Source organism: Terrapene carolina, unplaced genomic scaffold (genome assembly GCF_002925995.2).
Source record: "Terrapene carolina triunguis isolate 2854851 unplaced genomic scaffold, T_m_triunguis-2.0 Scaffold97, whole genome shotgun sequence".
NCBI lineage: Eukaryota > Metazoa > Chordata > Testudines > Emydidae > Terrapene > Terrapene triunguis.
In genome coordinates, this window is record NW_020664448.1 from 16043619 (window position 1) to 16065540 (window position 21922).

The 21922-nt window shown below is 45.5% G+C and overlaps 1 protein-coding gene across 2 annotated transcripts in view; it reads right to left on the reverse strand.

The window, feature by feature from the left end:
• Positions 1-7930: 7930 nt before the first annotated feature.
• The window catches only part of LOC112112682 (transmembrane 4 L6 family member 1-like), a 29471-nt gene continuing 15479 nt past the window's right edge, over positions 7931-21922 (reverse strand). For both annotated transcript variants that reach the window (XM_024208682.3, XM_024208681.3), the window contains exons 3-6: positions 18244-18309; positions 12362-12507; positions 11336-11522; positions 7931-10627 (exon numbers count right to left, since the gene is read on the reverse strand). In XM_024208682.3, the coding sequence (XP_024064450.1) occupies positions 10607-10627; positions 11336-11522; positions 12362-12507; positions 18244-18309 (420 nt within the window). In that variant the 3' untranslated portion in view covers positions 7931-10606. The remainder of the gene's footprint in view (positions 10628-11335; positions 11523-12361; positions 12508-18243; positions 18310-21922) is intronic.

Consider the following 21922-nt stretch of genomic DNA (forward strand, 5'->3'; position numbering starts at 1 on the left):
ACTTTTAGTGAGGGGGCTAAGGTTACTACTTTTACTGTCTCTAGGCAGATTTTATTTAGAGGATCTGGTCACACAGTGGGGTTTGGTACATACACACAACGGTAAAAAATGTAGTTATTGGAGGTGAGGATTAAAAAAAATGTAACTGAGAAACACATTGGGCTGGGATGAAATTGCATCTCAAGGAGAAAAAGTAAGTCAAAGGTGATTTGCTTGCTGAAGAGTCTATTGCATAAGAACACTTAGCATTTGTACAGCAATTTACATTTTCAAAGAGCAGTAGAAATGTGAACTAATTTGTCAAATTAAAGGCCAGATTTTAATCTTTTGAAGTCAATGGCAGTTGTGCCTTGGAGGGCATAATTTAGCCCTAAGTAAAGCCTTTACCTTAGGGCTTGTCTACACTGGCACTTTACAGTGCAGCAACTTTCTCACTCAGGGGTGTGAAAAAACACCCCACTGAGCACTCCAAGTTTCAGCGCTGTAACGTGCCAGTATAGACAGTGCACCAGAGCTGGGAGCCGCGCTCTCAGTGCTGGTAGCTACGCCCCTCGTGGAGGTGGTTTTTTTAGAGCGCTGGGAGAGCTCTCTCCCAGTGCTGGTGCCGCGACTACACAAGCCATGTTAAAGCACTGCCGCAGCAGTGAAGATGTGCCCTTAGTCAAGAATTCTTGATTTAAGACCCAAATGCTTTCTTCTTTTCTGTTTAACTCTGAATATAGGCAACTCCTCTGTAGAAAGACTAAACCTCCTCTGTCCTTCAGAAGAACAGACTAAACAGTGCGAATCTCTTCTTGAGTCTTTAATTTCTCCAATTTAGAAAACTTATTGTTTGATCATTTCTGTCCCTAGAACTTTCTTTTTCTTTCTCTTTGTGTCTTTGCAGTGATATAAAGTTCCAAAATGGCTAATTCTGTTTAATCATTGTGTTTTACATATTTCTACAAAAAAATGTGTTCTTATCATAGTCAGTCACTGCTGTCTTGGAGGCAAAATCCGCATCTTCCTCCACTGTTTTTAGAGGGGCCCTTCCCTGTCTACTTTCTATTGGACCTCGGATACATACCAACATGATTTTCAAAGGACTAGACAGTTGCATGATGGTGTACAGCATCTGTAGCTATATAAGCTAGGCTACATTTACAAGAGCAATCATTCCTAATGTTTCAAGGCATAAACTGATCAATTGCTTCCATTTAGGGTCTCAAAGAACTTTATGAACACCAATGAATTAAGCCTCATATGAAGAGGAGAAAAAAATTAATTCTCAATTTTATAGCTGGGAAAACCTGAGGCACACAGAACTGAAGTCACTTATCAAAGGGCACACAGGAAATCAGTGGCAAAGCAGGGAACAGAAAGCCTATGTTTTTCCCCTCAAATAGCAATGTAATATTACACAATTAAGTACATTATGGGAAGGTTACGTCTTTCTCTGAAGCAACTAATCTTGGTCACTGTTGGAAGCAGGATGCTGCTGGAATACATGAACATTGGTCTGTTCCAGTATTGCAAATCCCTATGTTCCTACAATGTTTATTACTGACAATAGAATGTGTGGGGGTCCAAAGCCACCACTTGTGTGACAGCAATGAGGATGCTGTTACTGACTTTTAAACAAGTGAGGTTTGTGTGGCGAGCAGCTCACTGTATATCTTTGCTCCTCTGTGAGAAAATCATGACTCTGAAGCACTGACTTGTAGTTTCTAATACATCTGAACTTAAACAAGGTTTGGAGGCTAAATGTGGGTGGCCCAGACTGGTAATGGATATGGAAATGTCACCAGTAGGTCGCTGTGTCAAATTCAGTCTAGCTTAGAGCTTACTGAATGTTCCTGCCATCTGATAGTTGCTTTGAGATACCCTTGTGAAATGAATGTGAGGTCTCAGTCCGGTTCTTAGTAGTGGATAGGTGTCCAGATCTTAAAAATCATTATCACAATTAATGCTAATTGCCTATTGTTGAAATCAGTTGGATTTAATCTGAGCCTAGAAGAAGAATACTAGGTCTGTATCACTAGCATGATATCTATGTCACATATGAGATTATGAGAAAAATAAATTTTAGCATTCTGCATATCTCAATTTCTCCTTCATCCCATAAATGCTCAGGGTGACAGGAGTGACAGGTGCATACAGAAACAGATAAGATAATAAGGTCTCTGAAAAGTCATTTGGCTTGCAGGTAGCCAAAGAAGAGGAGTACATGTGTCAGGAAGCCACCTTGGCTCCTCCTGGCATACTAGTATCCTGGATCTGAATTGCTTTTTATTAAGGCAGAAAAATTTGTAACAGGTGGACTACAACCAATATGCCTTTATATAGCGAGTGACTGATAGGTTTCTGCTCAAGAAACCATCTTTTGATGATGACAGTTTTGACAGCTGTTATCACTAAACTTCCTTTTATGAAGTGCATTACCGAGCACGTTGTGATGAAGCAGCTTGGGTAATATCTGGTGTTCTTGGCCCCTTTAGGTATAGTTTGAGGCTTGAGTATGGTATAGAACAGGGGTCGGCAACCTTTCAGAAGTGGTGTGCCGAATCTTCATTTATTCACTCTAATTTAAGGTTTCGCGTGCCGATCATACATTTTAAAGTTTTTAGAAGGTCTCTTTCTATAAGTCTATAATATATAACTAAACTATTGTTGTATGTAAAGTAAATAATGTTTTTAAAATGTTTAAGAAGCTTCATTTAAAATTAAATTAAAATGCAGAGCCCCCCGGACCGGTGGCCAGGACCCGGGCAGTGTGAGTGCCACTGAAAATCAGCTTGCGTGCCGTCTTCGGCATGCGTGCCATAGATTGCCTACCCCGGTATAGAAACTTCATTAGTCTTCCTGGTTGACCTTCTTCTGTTAATAGAAGGACATCATAGAGTCTAAGGCCACAAGGGACCATTGTGATCATCTAGTTTGTTCTCCTGTATAGTGCAGACCATAGAAAATTCCCAAAAGAATTTAATAAGGCCCAAATGATTATTAAATAATAATAAGGCTCAAATAATTTCTAGGAACTTTTCTTTTCTCCAAGTGCATTTCAGAGTCTGAATGTAGCTGTGGGTGAGCTTCAGCCTAGCAAGAAAAGTATAGTCCATTCAGAATGGAACATGCTTTATTTCAGTCTTTTATATAGAGTGCTGAGAGACGACACTAAGAAATGACAGGTTTCAGAGTAGCAGCCGTGTTAGTCTGTATCCGTAAAAAGAACAGGAGTACTTGTGGCACCTAGATTCATAGATTCATAGATTCTAGGGCTGGAAGGGACCTCGAGAGGTCATCGAGTCCAGTCCCCTGCCCTCATGGCAGGACCAAATACTGTCTAGACCATCCCTGATAGACATTTATCTAACCTACTCTTAAATATCTCCAGAGATGGAGATTCCACAACCTCCTAGGCAATTTATTTCAGTGTTTAACCACCCTGACAGATAGGAACTTTTTCCTAATGTCCAACCTAGACCTCCCCTGCTGCAGTTTAAGCCCATTGCTTCTTGTTCTATCCTTAGAGGCTAAGATGAACAAGTTTTCTCCTTCCTCCTTATGACACCCTTTTAGATACCTGAAAACTGCTATCATGTCCCCCCTCAGTCGTCTCTTTTCCAAACTAAACAAACACAATTCTTTCAGCCTTCCTTCATAGATCATGTTCTCTAGTCCTTTAATCATCCTTGTTGCTCTTCTCTGGACCCTCTCCAATTTCTCTACATCTTTCTTGAAATGCAGTGCCCAGAACTGGACACAATACTCCAGTTGAGGCCTAACCAGCGCAGAGTAGATCGGAAGAATGACTTCTCGTGTCTTGCTCACAAAACACCTGTTAATGCATTCACCTTAGAGACTAACAAATTTATTAGAGCATAAGCTTTCGTGGGCTACAACCCACTTCTTCGGATGCATATAGAGTGAAACATATGTTGAGGAGATATATATACACACATACAGAGAGCATGAACAGGTGGGAGTTGTCTTACCAACTCTGAGAGGGGCCTCAGGGAGGGGCTGAGCAAACAGTTCAATAACAGCCCAGGCCCTGGGTCAGGGTGGGGCAACAAACAGTCAGGAGCTTAGGCCCTCAGGCAGGGGCTGAGCAAACAGTTTAATATTAGCAAGCCCAGGCCCTGGGTCAGGGCAGGGCAACAAACAGTCAGTAGCTCAGGCCCTCAGGCAGGGGCTGAGCAAACAAATAAGTTTAGGAGGCCCAGGTCCTGGCTCCGAGCGGCCTGGGAGAGGGGGAGACTGCCACCCGTAAGGTGGGTGGCAGGGGGGGACGCAGGCCCGCCCACTCCACTGCGTCCCAGCCCGGGGCACTAGCAGCGGCAGGCAGCCTGCTGCTGTGTCAGTGGGGATCCTGGCCGCAACACACTGACATCGGCTCTGGGTGTGCTGCAGCCAGACTAGAGTCGGCTGCCCCGGGCTACTTCCTACCTCCCCCTCTAGAGGTACCTGCATCTGGACGGAGTCTTCCAAGGAATCAAGCACCATGGGCTCCTCTGGGTACCCGGCGAGCGGTAGGCTTGGCAGCTCCTCTGGGTAACTTGCCACAGGCAGGTTTACCAGCTTCTCCGGGGTCTGGTCGGCATCTGGCCAGTCCTCGGGTCGGCTGCAAACTGCATGAGTCTCCCAACCGGGAGCTAGGCCACAGGCGTCTGGCTTCTCCGGTGGCCGGGCCTCTAGTGAGCTCTGGGGTTGGGCTTTTGTACTTCCTGTCCTGCGCCCTGACCTCTGGGGGGCGGGCGCAAGCTCCACTGGCTCCGCCCACTTTGTCGTTCGGAGGGGCTCGTCCCCCTCCGGGGCGGCGGGGAACCAGGCCGCCTCACTACAGCTTTATATTAGGTGAAGGTTTCTAACCATCAGAGGAGTGAAGTTCTGGAACAACCTTCCAAGGGGATCAGTGGGGAAATAAAACCTAACTGGCTTCAAGACTGAGCTTGATAAATTTATGGAGGGGATAGTACAATTGTATGCAATGGCATGTAGCCAATCTGCGAGTGCTAGCAGCAGATATCTCCAATGGCCAATGATGGGACACTAGATGGGGAGGTCTCTGAGTTACTACAGAGAATTCTTTCCCAGGTGTCTGGCTGGTCCGTGAATCTGAAAAGGTAACAGCTCCAGTAGGCCATATGTCCTGTATCCAGTTTAATGCTAACACCATTCCCATCAACCCAGCTGTCATAATAGTTACCAAATTAGTTATTATTTTAGATTTCTTAACTCCCATCTCAGGGATGCAAAAGGCTGATCCCACTCTACCAGTTTTTTCATCTTTAGATCTGTCAGTATATAGTCATCAATGGTGGCTCTGTTACTGTATTCACACTCGTACACTTTATCTGTTATATAGGACGACTCTTTCTTTCCCTTTATTTTATTATATAATTCTAAATCCACATCCAGAGGGACAATTTTCCCAGTATAATTTACTGCCCCACAATCATAATTTTAATCTCTCCTAGTTCTTCCTTTTCACTTAACTCTTTTACCCACATTTTAACCCTAGGAGTATGAAGGAGTTTATTGGATTGGGCAAAATGTTGTCTGCTTTATTCCCAACATTCCTCGTATATTTGTCCAGTGTTCTTATCTGCACTATTTCCCTTCACTTCAGCCCAAAGTGTCAGATCTGACATTTTCATTCTTAAATTTCTCCAGTAGCTACCTACATTACACCCAAAGGTGTCCTAAGAAATACACTACCTGCAATTCATAGCTCTTGAGATTGAACTGACTCTAACTTTTTAAGGTCCAATCCAGATGCAGAACTCAATGCTTGACACCCATAATCTATGACTGATCTTATTAACGCTCTATCTAACATCACCAGGACTTTCTTATCGGCTACCAGCAATACTTTTAAGTAGATTAATCCTACCTTTACATTTGTTTATAATACTTGGAAGGGCCATATAGAAAGTAAGTTTATTATCAAACCATATACTCCAAAATTTAAAACTGCGTGCACCTGTTCTCCATAAAGATATAAATACACCCATCTTTAATTTTTCTGCTAGTAAAGTTCATTCCCTTTGTTTTAGCCTCTCTGGGTCTCTTTCTCACCGGGTCTCCTATAGGCCCCAGGTGCTGCCCTGCCCACTTATTTGGCCCATCTGGGAGCACCTGAACTGGAACAGGAGAGCTGAGCCCAGTTTCATATAATGGATCAGCTACTCAGTTACAGGCCTGAGCTCTAGACACACGCAAACCCCAGGGGACTGTGTTCTTACTCAGTCCCCTCGCTCCCTTTGGAGACGATCACAGCCAAGGTTCCCATCAGGATCTAGGGCAACCAGATAGCAAGTGTGAAAAATTGGGACGGGGGTGGGGGATAATAGATGCCTACATAAGAAAAAGCCCTGAATATAGCGACTGTCCCTTTAAAATTGGGACATCTGGTCACCCTAGCACAAATCAAACTAGAAAATACCTTTAGAATAATATTTAATATTTACAGATATTCATAAAACAAATGATCCCACGGTGGATAAGACAAACAAATAGTGATTTACATGAGCACATACACGTTACATTAAACACCTCTAATGCAGGAGAACTTGTAACAAAGAGATTACAGAAATACACTTAGCTTTTCTTACTTATGCTAGAGATCAGACAGGTCAGTTTCTTTCTCTGAGTGCTGGCACAAGCAGGGCTGACTTGTGCATAGAGACAGTCACCAGGCAGCAAAACCTTCAGTGACTGTTTATGTGAGCTGATCAGGATGGACGTTTTAGGCTTGTTAAGGTCAGTAGAACCCCTGGAGCTTGGACATGTCTGCTGGATTCTCTCTCTCACACTCTGACTACATGCTTGTGTAATCACTGATCTGCCTCCCTGACCCCTTTACGTGAGGGAATTGTTTGGGTTTTGGTTGATCTCCTGGCTATACCAGTTCTTAATAATGACATCGCACTCGGAGTTGTCCGAAGTCATAGAAACTGTCTTCAACAGCCATGTGGATTCTGACTATCTGAATCGAGGGGCTGCCATCTTCCCTTTGATGTCTGGTTGCCTGGGTCTAACAGACTATTCCTGAGCTGGGAGAAGAGCTGGTCAAATAAGCCACAAAGTAGTTGGCATATATTTTTGTGAATAAAAATGTTGGGTTTGGTTCACAGTCATGTACAGGGCCCTAATATTAATCATTCTCAAGTGTTTGAGTGGCTACTGGGAATTCATTTAAACTTCATGATTGCTGAAGGTTTCAGAAATATGCGTGTAATGCACTGGCTGTGGTGTGTGTTTGTGTGTGTGATTGTGCCTCCCTCTAATAGCTGGCCCCAGCAATTATAACAGCCTGTTGCATACTCACAGCTGAAGGAGTTACTCCTTCAGGTAAAATGGTAGAGCCTGTGGGTTTGGTGCTAAAAGACCTAGGTTTCATCCCTACTAGGGTTGCCAACTGTCTAATCGCACAAACCCAAACACCCTTGCCCTGCCCCCTGCCCCGCCTCTTCTCCTAGGCCCCACCCGCACTCACTCCATCCCCCCTCCCTCTGTTGCTCACTCTCCCCCACCCTCACTCACTTTCACCAAGCTGGGGCAGGAAGTTGGGGTGCAGAGGAGGTGCGGGCTCTGGGAGGGAGTTTGGGTGCAGGAGCGGGTGAGGGGTATAGGCTATGGGAGGGAGTTTGGGTGCGGGGTGCAGGCTCTGGGCTGGGGTAGGGGGTTGGGGCGTGGGAGGCGCTTACCTCGGGTGGCTCCCGAAAGTGACCAGCAAATCCCTCTGGCAGCAGCTTTTAGGGTGGGTGGGGGCAGGGAGGCTCCGTGCACTGACCCACCCGCAGGCACTAGCCCCGCAGCTCCCATTGGCCGCAGTTCCCAGACAATGGGAACTGCAAAGTAGGCGCTCAGGGTGGGGGCAGCGTGCGGGGGCTGCCCACGGGGGGGGGGGGGGGGGGGGGGGGGGGTTTTTGCCGGGGGGGGGGAAAAAGCCAGGGCCGGCCCTGGGAGAAATAGCATTAAGTGGGAGGCTAGTTGGGGTAGAATGGGTGCGGGGTGGTCAGGTGGCTGATGATTGGCTGTGTCGGAGCTGGAGTGATGGAGGAGGGTGAGTCTAGGAGCAGGAGCAGCCAGAAGCCAGAGCAGAGGGGTAGGCAAGAAAGAGGAGAGTGGGAGTAGCAGATAGTAGATGCTGCTGCTGCAGCAGCAAGAGAAGCAGGCAGGCAGTAGTGAAGCAAGCAGCACTACGGGCATGTCTGGAGAGTTGAGTGGTGCAAGGAAAGGGGAATCAGTGGCTTAAAGTCAGGCGAGGGTCAGGCCAGCTGGCCTAGGAGAGGACCTTCGTGACAGCTTGTGTAGGGTGGGGCAGACACATGGACCTGCGTGAAGAGGAGAGGTGGGTGAAAAGAGCTGGTTGCTAGCAGGTTCTGTCTGCGTAAACTAATGGCTGCAGCACAGTGGCTGTGAACCATTTGATCGCACGCTGGCTGTGAAGCACTGCTGAAGTGCTAGGAACAAAGGCCTGAATTCTCAGTTACACTGTGGCCCCTTAGTGTAACTGAGAATCAGGCTCAAAGGGTTTAATACACTAGAAGCACATTCATACAGGTCACTCTACAGCAGCTGCACATTTCTCAGGACATGACAATAAGCAACCCATTTAAATTGTTAAATGTAGGGTAATCTGCAGTGCGTTTTCATGCAGTGAAAGGACAAAATTTACACAATTTAGCCAAAGAAAGCGCCGCATTTTATTTCATTTTTCAGCAGTTTTAAAATAAAAAGATTGCTGCAGTAAAAGGGACAGTAGTACTGTGACCCTCATCTCTGATCATAGCCCCTTGCATACTTCACTGCATGCGAAGGTGGAACTTTCGGAGCCACTTAAAGAATTTGGATGCATCCAAATCCTTTATTTGTGTTTGAAAACCTCAGCCAACCTGTGTATTTCTCTCATGCTTTTTATTTAAGAGAATATGCTTTAAAACATGATGGGCAAAAATTTCAAATATTGGTGCTTAAGTTGCAACCCCTAAAATACACCTGTTGCCTGAACATAACCAGCATTTATTTGTTCAAATGAGGGATCTGCATGCATATGTCAGGTGACAGCACGAGTGACCGGATACTTCTGTGTGCAAATTCCTAATGGGCACAGGGGAAAATGTCCATTTGTGTGATCAAATGCCATAGTCAAAACATTTTTGAAAGAGGAAACAAAGGTTCCTCCTTTCGCAAAACAGATCCAAAGTAACCTAACTTTACAGTTATGCAGTTTTGAAGAGCTTCAGATATATATATGTAAAATATCTTACTACTTTTTGTCTTAAGCAGAAGAATCAGTGGCAACTGTAGGAATTAACCTTTGAAGTGGCCAATAAAATGTCAAAGAATTCACTCCTGAAATCACAGACTTTAGCAATCACACGGATTTAGCATTTAGGGCTTGATCTCACACTCAGCACTTTGTGGGTTCAATGCTTGCTTTAGTACTGAGAATGATGCCAGTTGGTGCCTTTCGGGGCTAGCTTCGGTTTCTCAGAAAAGCGTGCACAAGAATGATCAGAAATGCAATTTAAAAAAAATTAAATACTGAGTATGAAAATGTTCTACACTAGGATGTGCATATCAGACTCCCCTGGAAGTGAGTCTGACATTTTTAGGAGGCTACTTATTGACTAGCTGGTTGCTATATAACATGCCTTTGAAGTGCTGATTTTCAGTGGAGCATTGGCACTTTATAGACCACCACAGCCTCCTACAGCACACACAGAAGTGTGAGTGGAGGCTGGCTCCACAGAGGTTAAAGCAGGTTAGATACTGGCCAACTGCCTGCTACACAGGGCCTCCATGTGCTACAAATATTGGAACTATTTAAGCAACATTGCTACTGCTAGGTCCTGAAAATACTCTTTCTGAGCCAGACCTTTAAATGACCGAAGACCAGTGCTTATGTACCAAACTGATAGAAACAGACAGAGCATGACCTGAAGATGAGCTCTGTGTAAGCTCGAAAGCTTGTGTCTCTCACCAACGGAAGTTGGTCCAATAAAAGGTATTACCTCACTCACCTTGTCTCTCTAATATACTGGGACCAACACGGTTACAACGACACTGCAAACATAGACAGAGCACTGCCAGAGAATCCATTCCAGTTTTACACAGGGCCAGGACAGGGTTTGGGGAGTATTAATGAGCATCTTTAGACATCCAACCAGCGTGGATGAGTTCAGTAAAGCTGATAAATCTTTATATTGGCAATGATTACATTCAGTCCAGATTCCCGTATACAACAGTCAGCACTTCAAAGTGACATGCTTGCTACATAGGGCAGCACTTGCGGGGTAAGCAGTGAATTTTAATTGGAGAATGTTTGTGATTGAATGTTTATATATGCCAGGCACTCTTGAAAAGACAGCATCATGTTGCCAATACCAGAGATTTAGCCTGGGTACTTAGCGGAGACAAAAAAGAATCTTTGACCTCAAAAGTTCTAGATAATCCACCCCCCCATCCAGATATCTTTATAAAATATTCTGGAGTTGTTCTGAAACTCCTGAACATCTTGGGGTTCCTCTTTCCCCACAAATACAGCACAACATATTATGATTATACATGAATCCTCGCAGGTCTATGCTTGTCACTAGCATTCTTTGTAGGTGATTTACATTTCAGCAATATGTGTCTGAAAGGCAAGGAAGGAAAGAATGTCAAGTTAATTAAAGTTCCAGATGGATATCAGGCTTGCTACAGGAATCTTATTAAGTTAAAATAAATGGCAAAAAAAAACCCACAACCTCCTTGTGGAGAGAAATCGAAATGTAAAGGTGTTTTTCTTGCAAAAGAAGAGACTTGCAAGCCAAGAAAAGCTTTCTGCCTCATTACAACCCACAGATAACATGACCCTGAAACCTGTATGTCCATAGATGGGCTTTAATCCCTACATTTTGAAAAGTGACTTGTGACTTTGGGTGCCTCTGTTATTGAGTGCCCACCCTGAGACACTTGCTTTTCAGACGGTGGGTGCTAAATATTGTCTGAAAATCAGATATTTTTATGTAGCTCGAATTCAGTACCTGCAAATTGAGATTCCCCAAATCACTAGTCGCTTTTGAAAAGGTAGTCCTAAATAACCACAGCATCAGACCCTTTGTCCCCTCTCCATGTGGGAATAAATAGTGTTATGTTTTTTAAATGGGCATTACTTTTCATTATTTGTCCAACTATTTAAAAAGCCCTTGAGATTTGCATCATTTGTTTACATATCTGATATTATACACTATCAGGACAATTTACTATGGTTCTGTCAAAAGTGGGGCTAAAATTATCATAGAGTCTGAAAAATACTAGTAAAATAATATTTACTTTGTGATATCTTACATCAGATACTCACCTTTCTTTTCCTCATGCATGTGCCACATATGAATCCAATAAGTCCATTGATGACTTGAATAAAGCAAAGAACAGCTTCAATTGTACCAATCCCCAAGAGAAGAGAGAACAAGACAATATTCCACATAATAACGTTTTCAGGTTCTTTGCAAATGCTCCATGTTGTCTGATTAAACAAATAATTGTCTCTGTAAGTAGAAAAAATAATTGACAACTTATTATGAAGAGTGATTCAAAAAGACTTCATCTGTTAAGAGCTGTACCTCAAAGATTGGGTCTGATTCTCTCCTTGGTATCTTTAGAAGTCATTTTCAAAGTGTAAAGTGAATGTTAAACTCTAACATAGTGGTCTGGTAGCATATTATAGCCACTTTGGAAAGGTGTAATTGACAACTTAAGGTGCAGGGCCATGGAGCATTAGGCTTGCATTACATGGCTGCTTGCATAAGATCCTGTGTTTTGTTTCAGGACAATTTTAATGGCAAAATACAGAAGTCCACAGAATATCAAAAATGTGCCCATAATCTGTTGCAATATCTCACCCAGTTTCATCAGAATTCTCTAGTCTACTTTGCAAGATGTTGTCAGGGTTCACTTGCAAAAAGCTAATGGAGAGATTTTTGCATTGCTTTTCAGAGGGATGTGGGAGAGGGCTCAATTTGGCAGATTTCCATCCAACTGTGTGATGTTTTAGCCATGTGACTCCCTTTGACTTTAATAGGAGTCAAGGCTCAAATCTCATACAGTCCCGTGAAAGTATTGCACAGCCATCACACAAGTCTGGTCAATAGCGCAACAGAAACAAAGCACCCATGTCCTCCAAAACTAAAGCAGGCAGCTTCCCAGAGAATGAGCCAGAGAACTTGGACCAAGTGAAGGACGGCTGGGGCCTGCTCGCTCAGAATAATACAGATTCAGGATTTGATAGCGCAGAACATCAATTCGTTTAAGAAAAACCTAGATTTCCTGTTAGAAGGGTTCAAAAATTGGCCCTTGCAATTTGAAAGAGTCAGTACGTCATACTTACGTCAATGTGTCATTCCGGAAAGGGTAGATGTATTTTCCATCACCAGTGTCACAAAGAGGCCCACTAATCAATCCCAAGGATGAGATGACCACACAATATACCCCTCCTGCAGCTCCCAGCGCAGCCAGCAGCACAGAGAGCAGCATCTGAAAGGGAGAAGACCCTGAACATCATCTCTGTGGATACAGAGTATTATGGACACCTCAGACTGCGAATGGAAAGGGAATCCCTCTTTATCTGTTTTGCACTTTAGGCAATAAATAATAACAACCGTAATTTGGGGCCTGCTTCACTGCGGCAGGAATTTGAAGTTGTTGAATCTTTCCAACTCTGGTGCAGCTACCCCCTGGGCTGAAGAAAAGTGCAAATTGCATCCCACCTGCCTGCAGAGATGGATGAGGCCCAGATTTAGGAACATAGGACTGGATGGGTATGTCTACACTGCAGCTGGGAGCGTGCTTCCAGCCCAAGTAGATAGACTTGCACTAGCTTGAATAGCAGTGTGGATGTTGTGGCATCGGCAACGGCTCAGGCTAGAACCCACGCTCAGACCAGGGGGCCAGGTGGGCTTGGACTCGGGTGGCTGGCCTGAGCTGCCACCCATGCTACTATTTTCAGCGTGCTAGCTCGAGCGGAGCTAGTGCGAGTCTGTCTACCTGGGCTGGGAGGCTCGCTCCCTGACTGTAAAGCGAGAAGAGTCCATCGTGATCATCTAGTCTGACCTCCTGCACATCACAGGCCACCGAACCTCACCCAGCCCCTCCTGTAATAGACCCAGAACCTCTGGCTGAGTTACTGAAGTCCTTGAATCATGATTTAAAGACTTCAAGTTACAGAGAACCCACCATTTACACTCATTTAAACCAGCAAGTGACCCATGCCCCAGGCTGCAGAGGAAGGCAAAACCTTCCTGGGTTCTCTCCTAATCTGACCTGAGGGAAAAGTCCATCCTCACCCCAGATATGGTGATCAGTTAGATCCTGAGCATGTCGACAAAACCCCCCAGCCAGACACCTGGGCAAGAATTCTCTGTAGTAACTCAGAGACCCCCCATCTAGTGTCCCATCATCGGCCGTTGGAGATATTTGCTGCTAGCAGTCGCAGATTGACGACATGCCATTGCAGGCAATCATACCATCCCCTCCATAAATTTATCCAGCTCAATCTTGAAGCCAGTTAGTTTTTTTGCCCCCACTGCTCCCCTTGGAAGGCTATTTCAGAACATAAGAACATAAGAACGGCTACACTGGGTCAGACCAAAGGTCCATCTAGCCCAGTATCCTGTCTGCCGACAGTGGCCAATGCCGAGTGCCCCAGAGGGAATGAACAGAACAGGTAATCATCAAGTGATCCGTGCCCTATCGCCCATTCCCAGCTTCTGAAAATTTCACTCCTCTGATAGTTAAAAATCTTCGTCTAATTTCAAGCCTAAACTTGTTGATGGCCAGTTTATATCCATTTGTTCTTGTGTTGATGCAACTCTGATAGACCCCCGGTCATTGGCGGGTGGGATCCAACCTGGGACCTCTAAAGCAGGGATAGGGAACCTACGGCCTGCGGGCTGGATCCAGCCCGCTGCTTCATTTCATCCAGCCTGTCGCAAGTCTCCCCCTCCTGCACCCAAACTCCCTCACAGACCCCGCACTCCCACCTGCCCCCCAACCCTCTGCCCCAGGTTGGAACCCCACACACATCCAAACTCCCTCCTGGAGCCCGCACCCCGAACCTCCTCCTGCACCCAACCTCCTACCCCAGCCCTGAGCCTGCTCTCGCACTCCAAACCCCTTGGCCCCAGCCCATAGCCTCCTCCTACACCCCAAACCCCTCATCCCCAGCCCCACCCCAGAGCCCTTACCCCCCGTTGGTGCCCTTACCCCATCCTGCACCCCAACCCACTGCCCCAGCCCAGAGCCCCCTCCTCCACCCTGAACCCCTCATTTCTGGCCTCACCCCGGAGCCTAGGGGAAGCCTCGAGCCTCTGTGCCCTCCCGCGGGGCTGGAGTCATGAGCGCCAGCTCGCCGTGCTGCAAAGAGAAGCCCCGAGCCTCTGCGCCCCGCCTCAAGGCTGTGTGTAGCCACGACTGACTTTTTCTGTGGCTCAATGACCCCTTATAGAAAAAAGGTTCCCCACCCCTGCACTAAAGCTTAGTGCATGAACCTCTACTGGAGAGGTTTACAATCTGGGGGTGTGCCCCCTAGGGGAGTGCAGAGTAATGTTCCGGGGTGTGTGGCTGGGGCTTGGACCAGCCCCCACAGGGGGGCGGGGAGGGAGCACTGCCCAGCTCCACTTCTGGCTCTGGCCCTGTGCCCAGGGTCCCGGCTGCTGGCCCCGTGCTCGGGGATCTGCTCCTGGCCATGGCTACTGGTCCTGTGCCCAGGTTCCTGGCTGCCTGCCCCATGTCCGGGGTCCCGCCTGCTGGCCCCGTGCCTGGGGATTGGCTCCCAGCCATGGCTACCGGCTCTGTGCCCAGGGTCCCGGCTGCCCATCCTGCGCCTGGGGCTCTGTGCCCAGCTTCGGCTGCAGGCCTTGGCCTCTGGTCAAGGGTCAGCCCCCCGCCGAGGGTCCACTCCAACCCCCAGCTTTGGCCCCAGCCTTGGCCCACTTACCCCTGCCCACGTCCCCACTCTCCCGGAGCCATGGCCCCGCTCCCGCCTCCATGGGGTGTGTGAGGACAGGGGTAAGAGGGGACGTGAGGTAAAAAGTTTGGGGACCACTGCTCTACTGCATGAGTTAAAAGCTCCTAGCCAAGGCTGTAGCAGACTCATTAATCTCTAGGTGATCTAGGTGCCACTAGAGGGGGAGAGAGCACCACACCCAACAGGCATGGGTTACATCAACATTAGCACTTAAATAATTGCTCTGCCTCCCAGGTATTTATCCCTCTGATGTATTTCGAGAGCAATCATATCTCTACTCAGCCTTCATTTTATTAGGCTAAACAAGCCAAGCTCTTCTCATAAGGTAGGTTTTCCATTCCTCTGATCATCCTAGTAGCCCTTCTCTGTGCCTGTTCCAGTTTGAATTCATCTTTCTTAAACATGGCATATCAGAACTGCACACAGCATTCCAGATGAGGTCTCACCAGTGACTTTTTTTAATGGCAATAACACTTCCCTATCTCTACTGGAAATACTTCACCTGATGCACCCTAGGATTGCATTAGCCTTTTTCATGGCTGCATCACATTGGCGGCTCATAGTTGTCCTGGGATCAACCAATACACCCAGGTCTTTCCTCTCTTCTGTTGCATCCAACTGATATGAGGCCAGCTTATAGCAGAAATATTCACTGTTAGTCTTTAAGTGCATGACCTAGTACTTTGCACTATTAAATTTCAAGGTCCTCCAAATCTTCTGGTATGATATTCTGGTTCTCCTTCATATTGGCTATATCTCCCAACTTTCTGTCATCTGCACATTTTATTAGCACACTCCCACTTTTTGTGCCATGGTCATGAATGAAAATGTTAAATGATTGGTCCCCAAACCAATCCCTGAGGAACTTCACTAGTAACCTCCCTCCAGCCTGACAGTTCACCTTTCAGTATGACCCATTGTAGGCTGTAATGTCAAACTAACGGGCCTATAATTTCCAAAATCACTTTTTTCCCTTTCTTAAAAATAGGTACTATATTAGCAATTCACCAGTCATAGAGTATGACCCCCAAATTTATGGATTCATACCTGAAGGGACCTCCTTGGTCATCGAGTCCAGTCTCCTGCTTTTTCAGGCAACCCCATCAGATAATCCCAATCATAAATTTATCAAGCTCTATTTTAGAACTAATTACATTGTTTCCCCCACTATTCCTATTGGGCGGCTGTTCCAGAACCTCCCTCCTCTGATGGTTAGAAACCTATTTCTAATTTCCAGCCTAAATTTATTCATGGTAAGTTTATACCCATTTGTTCTAGTGCTAGTGTAACCCACACCCCTTCTGGGTGTGGTGTTCTGTCCCATCTAGTGCCACCAAGACCACTTACAGAGCAATTAATGAGTCTGCTCTCAGCCTTAGCTAAGAGCCAGTTGCTTTTAGCTCATGTGGTAGAGGCTCATGCTTTAAACTCCTAGAGGCCCCAGGTTCGATCCCGCCTACCAACGACTGGCATTACATTAGCACTGTCCTTTAGCTCAAGTAGTTCTTCTCCTTCCCTGGTGTTTACTCCTTGATGGCTTTAATTGTCTGGAGTTCCATAGCAGATCCGCCAGTGGTGGCAGCCCATCAGACTGATTCACTGCATCTCCTGGGTTCCCTCAACCAGCCACTTTTAATAATCTAAAAGTATCTGGTTGCTGTTTGTATATGGAAAACTTTTATAAGTGGTGCTACCCGTGGTGCCTTTAATTAGGGTTGCCTAATACTTCCTGCTATAAGATGCAGTTTTGGTTGCTTATAACTTTGCCAAACTTTAACCATTTAGGATAAAAATTTTCATGTTGGGTGTCTGGCTCAGCCTGGATTTATTTATTAGAAAGTTTTGGATAAAATGGTTCAGCCAATTCCAGGAACAACATTAGGGAAAATACATTGTTTTTCCACCATGACTGAGCATGCTCCACGCTGGCGCTGAAGGGCTGAGCAGGAATTTCCCTGCAGCTGCTCCTCTGAGCTACTGGGGGCTGCTGTGGTGCCACCAGGAAGATTGTCTGTCCAGTGATCTTAATGCTCCAGTTGCATTGGTGGTGGAGGAGAAGAAAGTAGCTTTGTGGTGGAGACTTACAGAAGCTGGGGAGGGAGATGAAGACTAAGACAGGAAGGGGCAGAAGGGGAAGGGTCTTTAGCCACTAGAGAACTCTCCAGTCCAGAACATGGAATCGAACCTGGGATTCCTGAGTTTCAATGTTCTCTGCTGTCAGCAAATATCTGTAAAACCCACTGGTAAAATGTGTCTCATTTTCCTTGAGTGGCTGATCTACATAGAGGATGTCAACCTACTACTGCTATTGGTTACTGCCTTAGGTCAAATGGCAGAGGTTTGTGTTGTAGATCTAAAAGTTCCAAACCTATTGGTGAAACATGTGGAGGTTATTATGGTTCCACATGATGAAATTTCTGGGTTTTTTTTCAGCTTGCTTTTTTAAAAACGTAGGAAGCTACAAAAAATTTACATTCAAGATTGAAACGTGAAGCACTCAGAAATTAGGAAATGCCAGAATTGAGGTTGCAATTCTTAATTTGGCCCCCTTGTGCATCATGATATATAGCAAAGAAGTTTTATGGTATGTTACTTCTGCATCATGAGGCATGAGACCCTGGCACTGTCCTCACATGAACAGCCACAGGAAAGGGGCTAGGCTGTGCCACCCTAGAGGATGGTATAGTTTGCCAACTACCCCTGTTCACCAGCAAACTGGAGCAGTGATTTGTTCCACGTGGAGTGGGGTAGTGCTGCTTTGTCCCACTCCACTCTACTTATTATTGTGGCTAAATGCCCCAAATCTGTCCTTGGGATAGGTCTTACACCTCTACCCCGATATAACGCGACCCGATATAACACGAATTTGGATATAACGTGGTAAAGCAGTGCTCTGGGGGGGCGGGGCTGCGCACTCCGGCAGATCAAAGCAAGTTCGATATAACGTGGTTTCACCTATAACACGGTAAGATTTTTTGGCTCCCGAGGACAGCTTTATATCGAGGTAGAGGTGTAGTTTATATAAACAGCTCCAATATATTAACATTCTTGCTTGCTAGATGAGGCTGCTCCTGTGATGGGCCAAGCACAGGGATTCTGCAAGTCAAGCCTTATTTCTGTATTGGGGGGATTGGACTGTCAGTGGTTGTGTGCTTTGTGCCTTTCCATCTGCTCAGCTCCCACTTAAGGGCTGTTGTTCACGGATCACAGTGATTGCCCTTTTCAGCATGTAAATTGTTGCTTACCCCACATCTGTTAGCGCAACATCCAGCTCCACCTGCGCCCAGCATCATAAATGCTGGCAAAATAACCTGTAAGTTAAGAACATATTGAATGAATGTGTGAGGTCTCCACGTACTCAGCTTTAGTTGGACAACAATGTGTGAATTAAGTGGGGTCATAGGATTAAGCTACTTTAGCTTCTTCTGGCTCTTCACTGTATGTTACACGAACTGAGACTCTCTTGCGCACAGGAAGAGTGACTTTAAGTAGCTCTATGGTATTCCAACTGACTCTAAGGAAGTTCAGTACAGTATTAAGGGGACTAAACGATAGATTCACAGCTAGTGTAAACCAATGTAGCTCCATTGACTTCAGTGGAACTACACCAGTTTACACCAGTTGAGAATCTGGTCCTAAATTAGAGTGAGGGAATTTAAATTGTGCCATCTTATTCATCATCCCTGAATTTGACCTTTTGTATTAGACCACAGGAAGGTGCAAACAACACAATTCAGTCAACACTCTCTGAGCTCAGCTCAGTTTGATCCTTGGTAATTATTAGCTGGAGTCAAGTTGTTAGGGTGTAGCCAGCAGTCCCGTCCATGACTGTGCCATGGCAGGATGTCCTATCATGCCACATAGAGTCTCCCTAGACCAACGGTTCTCAAACTTTAGTAACCCGAGGACCCCCTTTTTGATTTTAAAATTTTGCTGGGGACCCCCAATCCCCCCGCCCAGCCCCAGGCCCCACCCCCAGTCCACCGCTTCCCCCAAGGCCCTACCCCCGCCTCACCTTTTCCTGCCCCTGCTCCACCCGGGCCCCGCCTCTTTCCGGCCTCTTTCCTGCCTCTATCCACCCCCTCCCCCAAGCGCCCCCATCCTCCTTCCTTCCCCTCCCTCCCAGCGCCTCCTGCACGCCAGGGCGGGGGGGGGGGGAACAGCTGTTCTCTGGTGTGCAGGAGGTGCTGGGAGGGATGGGGAGGATTTGAGGGAGGAAGGGGGAAGAGTTGATCAGCGGGGCCCACGGACCCCCTGGAATACCCTCATGGACCCTCAGTTTGAGAAACACTGCCCTAGACAACACTGGTTGTAGAACTACATGGTCTGTCTGAGTCCAGTAACCAGCATAAAGAATCCCCCTTTATGTTCATAAAACAGCTGAGTCCACTGTTATTTTTGTGTAACTCTTTCATGCAGCAACATGGGAGAGAAAAGCATTTAACTGTGGCTGTCAAACCAGGGAATGGAAAGAAAGACGGACTTGGGGGCAGGTGGAGTACTTGAAACTACTAACTCTTTTTTTTTAACTGACTAGATTTCAGCCTGACAGTGCCCCTTTAACAGCTCATAGCAACACTTCCACAAGTGCTATGGGCAGAAAGCGAAGAATATAATGTCCATTGTAACTGAACCTCAGTGGGGAATTTATGTGAACAGAATGAAAATACTTCTGTTGGAATTTGGCTAGGACATTGGGATTAAAAAATCCTCCTGTTGCGAAAAGTGCAATGAGGTAGTCAACAGTGCAACCCCAGCAACATAGTGTCCTCTAGTACCCTGCTCAGCCATTTTAGAGTATTGACTGAGAGTCAAGAGTGCCATCTACTGAATCAGCAGCCCTGCTTCCCTCACTACCTTTGTTTTCCTTGAAGGCCTCCTAGCCAGTCTGTGAGTGGGCTATTTTGTCTCTGCTTGGAGCAAGTTCATTTGTTTGGAGTGCAGGGCTTGTTTGTTGCGTCTCGTTTTTTTGAGCATCTGTAACTTCCTGCCTTTTGGGGTTAGAATGAAAATTTGCCAGTATGCTGGTGTCAGTGAGGTGGGGTCTATGTGTTAGGTGGGGCTCAGTCACTTCACAATGGTGCCATTCTACGCGCAGATTGACTCATGATGAGTTTGCAGCATCGAGTACTCATAACAAATGAGTCATTCTTCCTTGCTTTAAATGTCTGAATTTGCAAAATAAGGAAATTGAGGGGTTTTAAGCAAAATAAAGTTCTCTGTTCTGTTTTAATAAGGGCATGTCTTTTAAAAAGCAGCCATGGGAGACAAGGAGAGAGCAAAGTTGAAATGAGCCAAAGCTGGCTACTAAATGGGAAGATTGTTCTTGTGGTTCAGGCACTGGCGTGGTACACAGGAACCTGGATTCAGTTCCCAGTGTGAGACTGACTTTCTGTGTGACCTTGAACAAGTTGTTTAATTTCTTCATGTTTCAGGTCCCTTGCTGTCATGTGGGGATAATACCCCCCTTCTCCCACGCTTTGTCTATTCACATCTCTTTCTCAGTCTGTCACATAATTTCATGGAAAACTCATACACTTAACAGCACTATTTTGCTGATCAAAAACTACTCATAGTGCTGTTGTCAGTGTTTTGGAGATCAGTGCAAATTCCTCTTCCCCTCGCAGTGTCCATTTTTGATGCGCACCATCCTGGCCACAGCCTAGCCTTATTAGAACCCTTAGGAGAAGTCATGTTGTGAACATGACACAGGGCTCTCATGCTGAACATTAGTCTTTTCTTTCATTGAAAGCCAGTGGCCCCTGGGCTTGGAATGGTCTGAATTTTTCACAAGTACCTGTGGTACAATTTTCAGCTTTGTTCAGACTCCCTGTTCATACATCCAGGCTCAGCATGAGGGATAGGCCTATCGAGTAGGTGGATGGCATACAAGAAGAGCCAGGCAAGCTATTCATAGCAGAGAATTTACTCATTTTTCTGTTTGTGAAATATGGGCCTGATCCAAGCCCATTATACTTAATAGGAGTTTTTCCATTGACTTCAGTGGCTTTTGGATCAGGGCCTTACTGAGAACAGACTTTGATTTTTATGGATTTGTTGTTCATAAATATTCAGTGAGGAGTACATTTCATCTCCTCCTTTATGTGAGGAGATGACAGCCTATTTAATGTCTGTGGTCTATTCACTTAGACTCTTTACTATTCATTATTTGTGGTATATGATTGGTCACCTCGGTTGCATGGCTTTTTTTCCTGCTCCTTGATTGCATGACTGAAAATGTATAGACAAGGACAAGCACTTCATATGATCTATTCAAACACAATCCATATACAACTGTGGGAATTCACACAAAGAACAGGCATTCCCCAAACATGCATTTGGACAAATACCTGGTCACACACATGTTCACAGAAAAATGACCAAAAGAAAAATAGGTTCAACCATTTTCATAACAGCTATTTGGAATTCAAACAGTGCTCACAAAATAGAGGCGCAGTTCAGCACTACTTGATTTTGACAACAGCTCCAATAAGGGCAAGCCCAAACAAGCTTCAGTGCCTCATGAAAGGTGAGAATAAAATCAATGAAAGGAGCAACAAGGCAACACAACTCAATAAATGTGAGAACTTACAACCCGAAGCTGAATTTACACATTGAGCCTCAATGTGAACAGCAAAGAAACTTGTGTGTGTGTTTACTACATAAATAATGAAAAGCCAAAGTTTTTGTTTCCTCTAATAATTGGAATTTTGAATTTCTTTGTACACCAGGATTTTCATAAAGAAGTTATATTTTTTTATATAGGTGATTTCCCCTTAGTCCTCCGGAAATCTGCCTTTTCAGTTTTAGACCCCAGATAGTTTTAGACTTTTCCCCACAGATAAGTTGTGTCATCTACAAATGTAAAGGCAGCCCCCATGGATTGTTATTTGGAATTGACAGAGGCATTGATAAGCTTTAAAA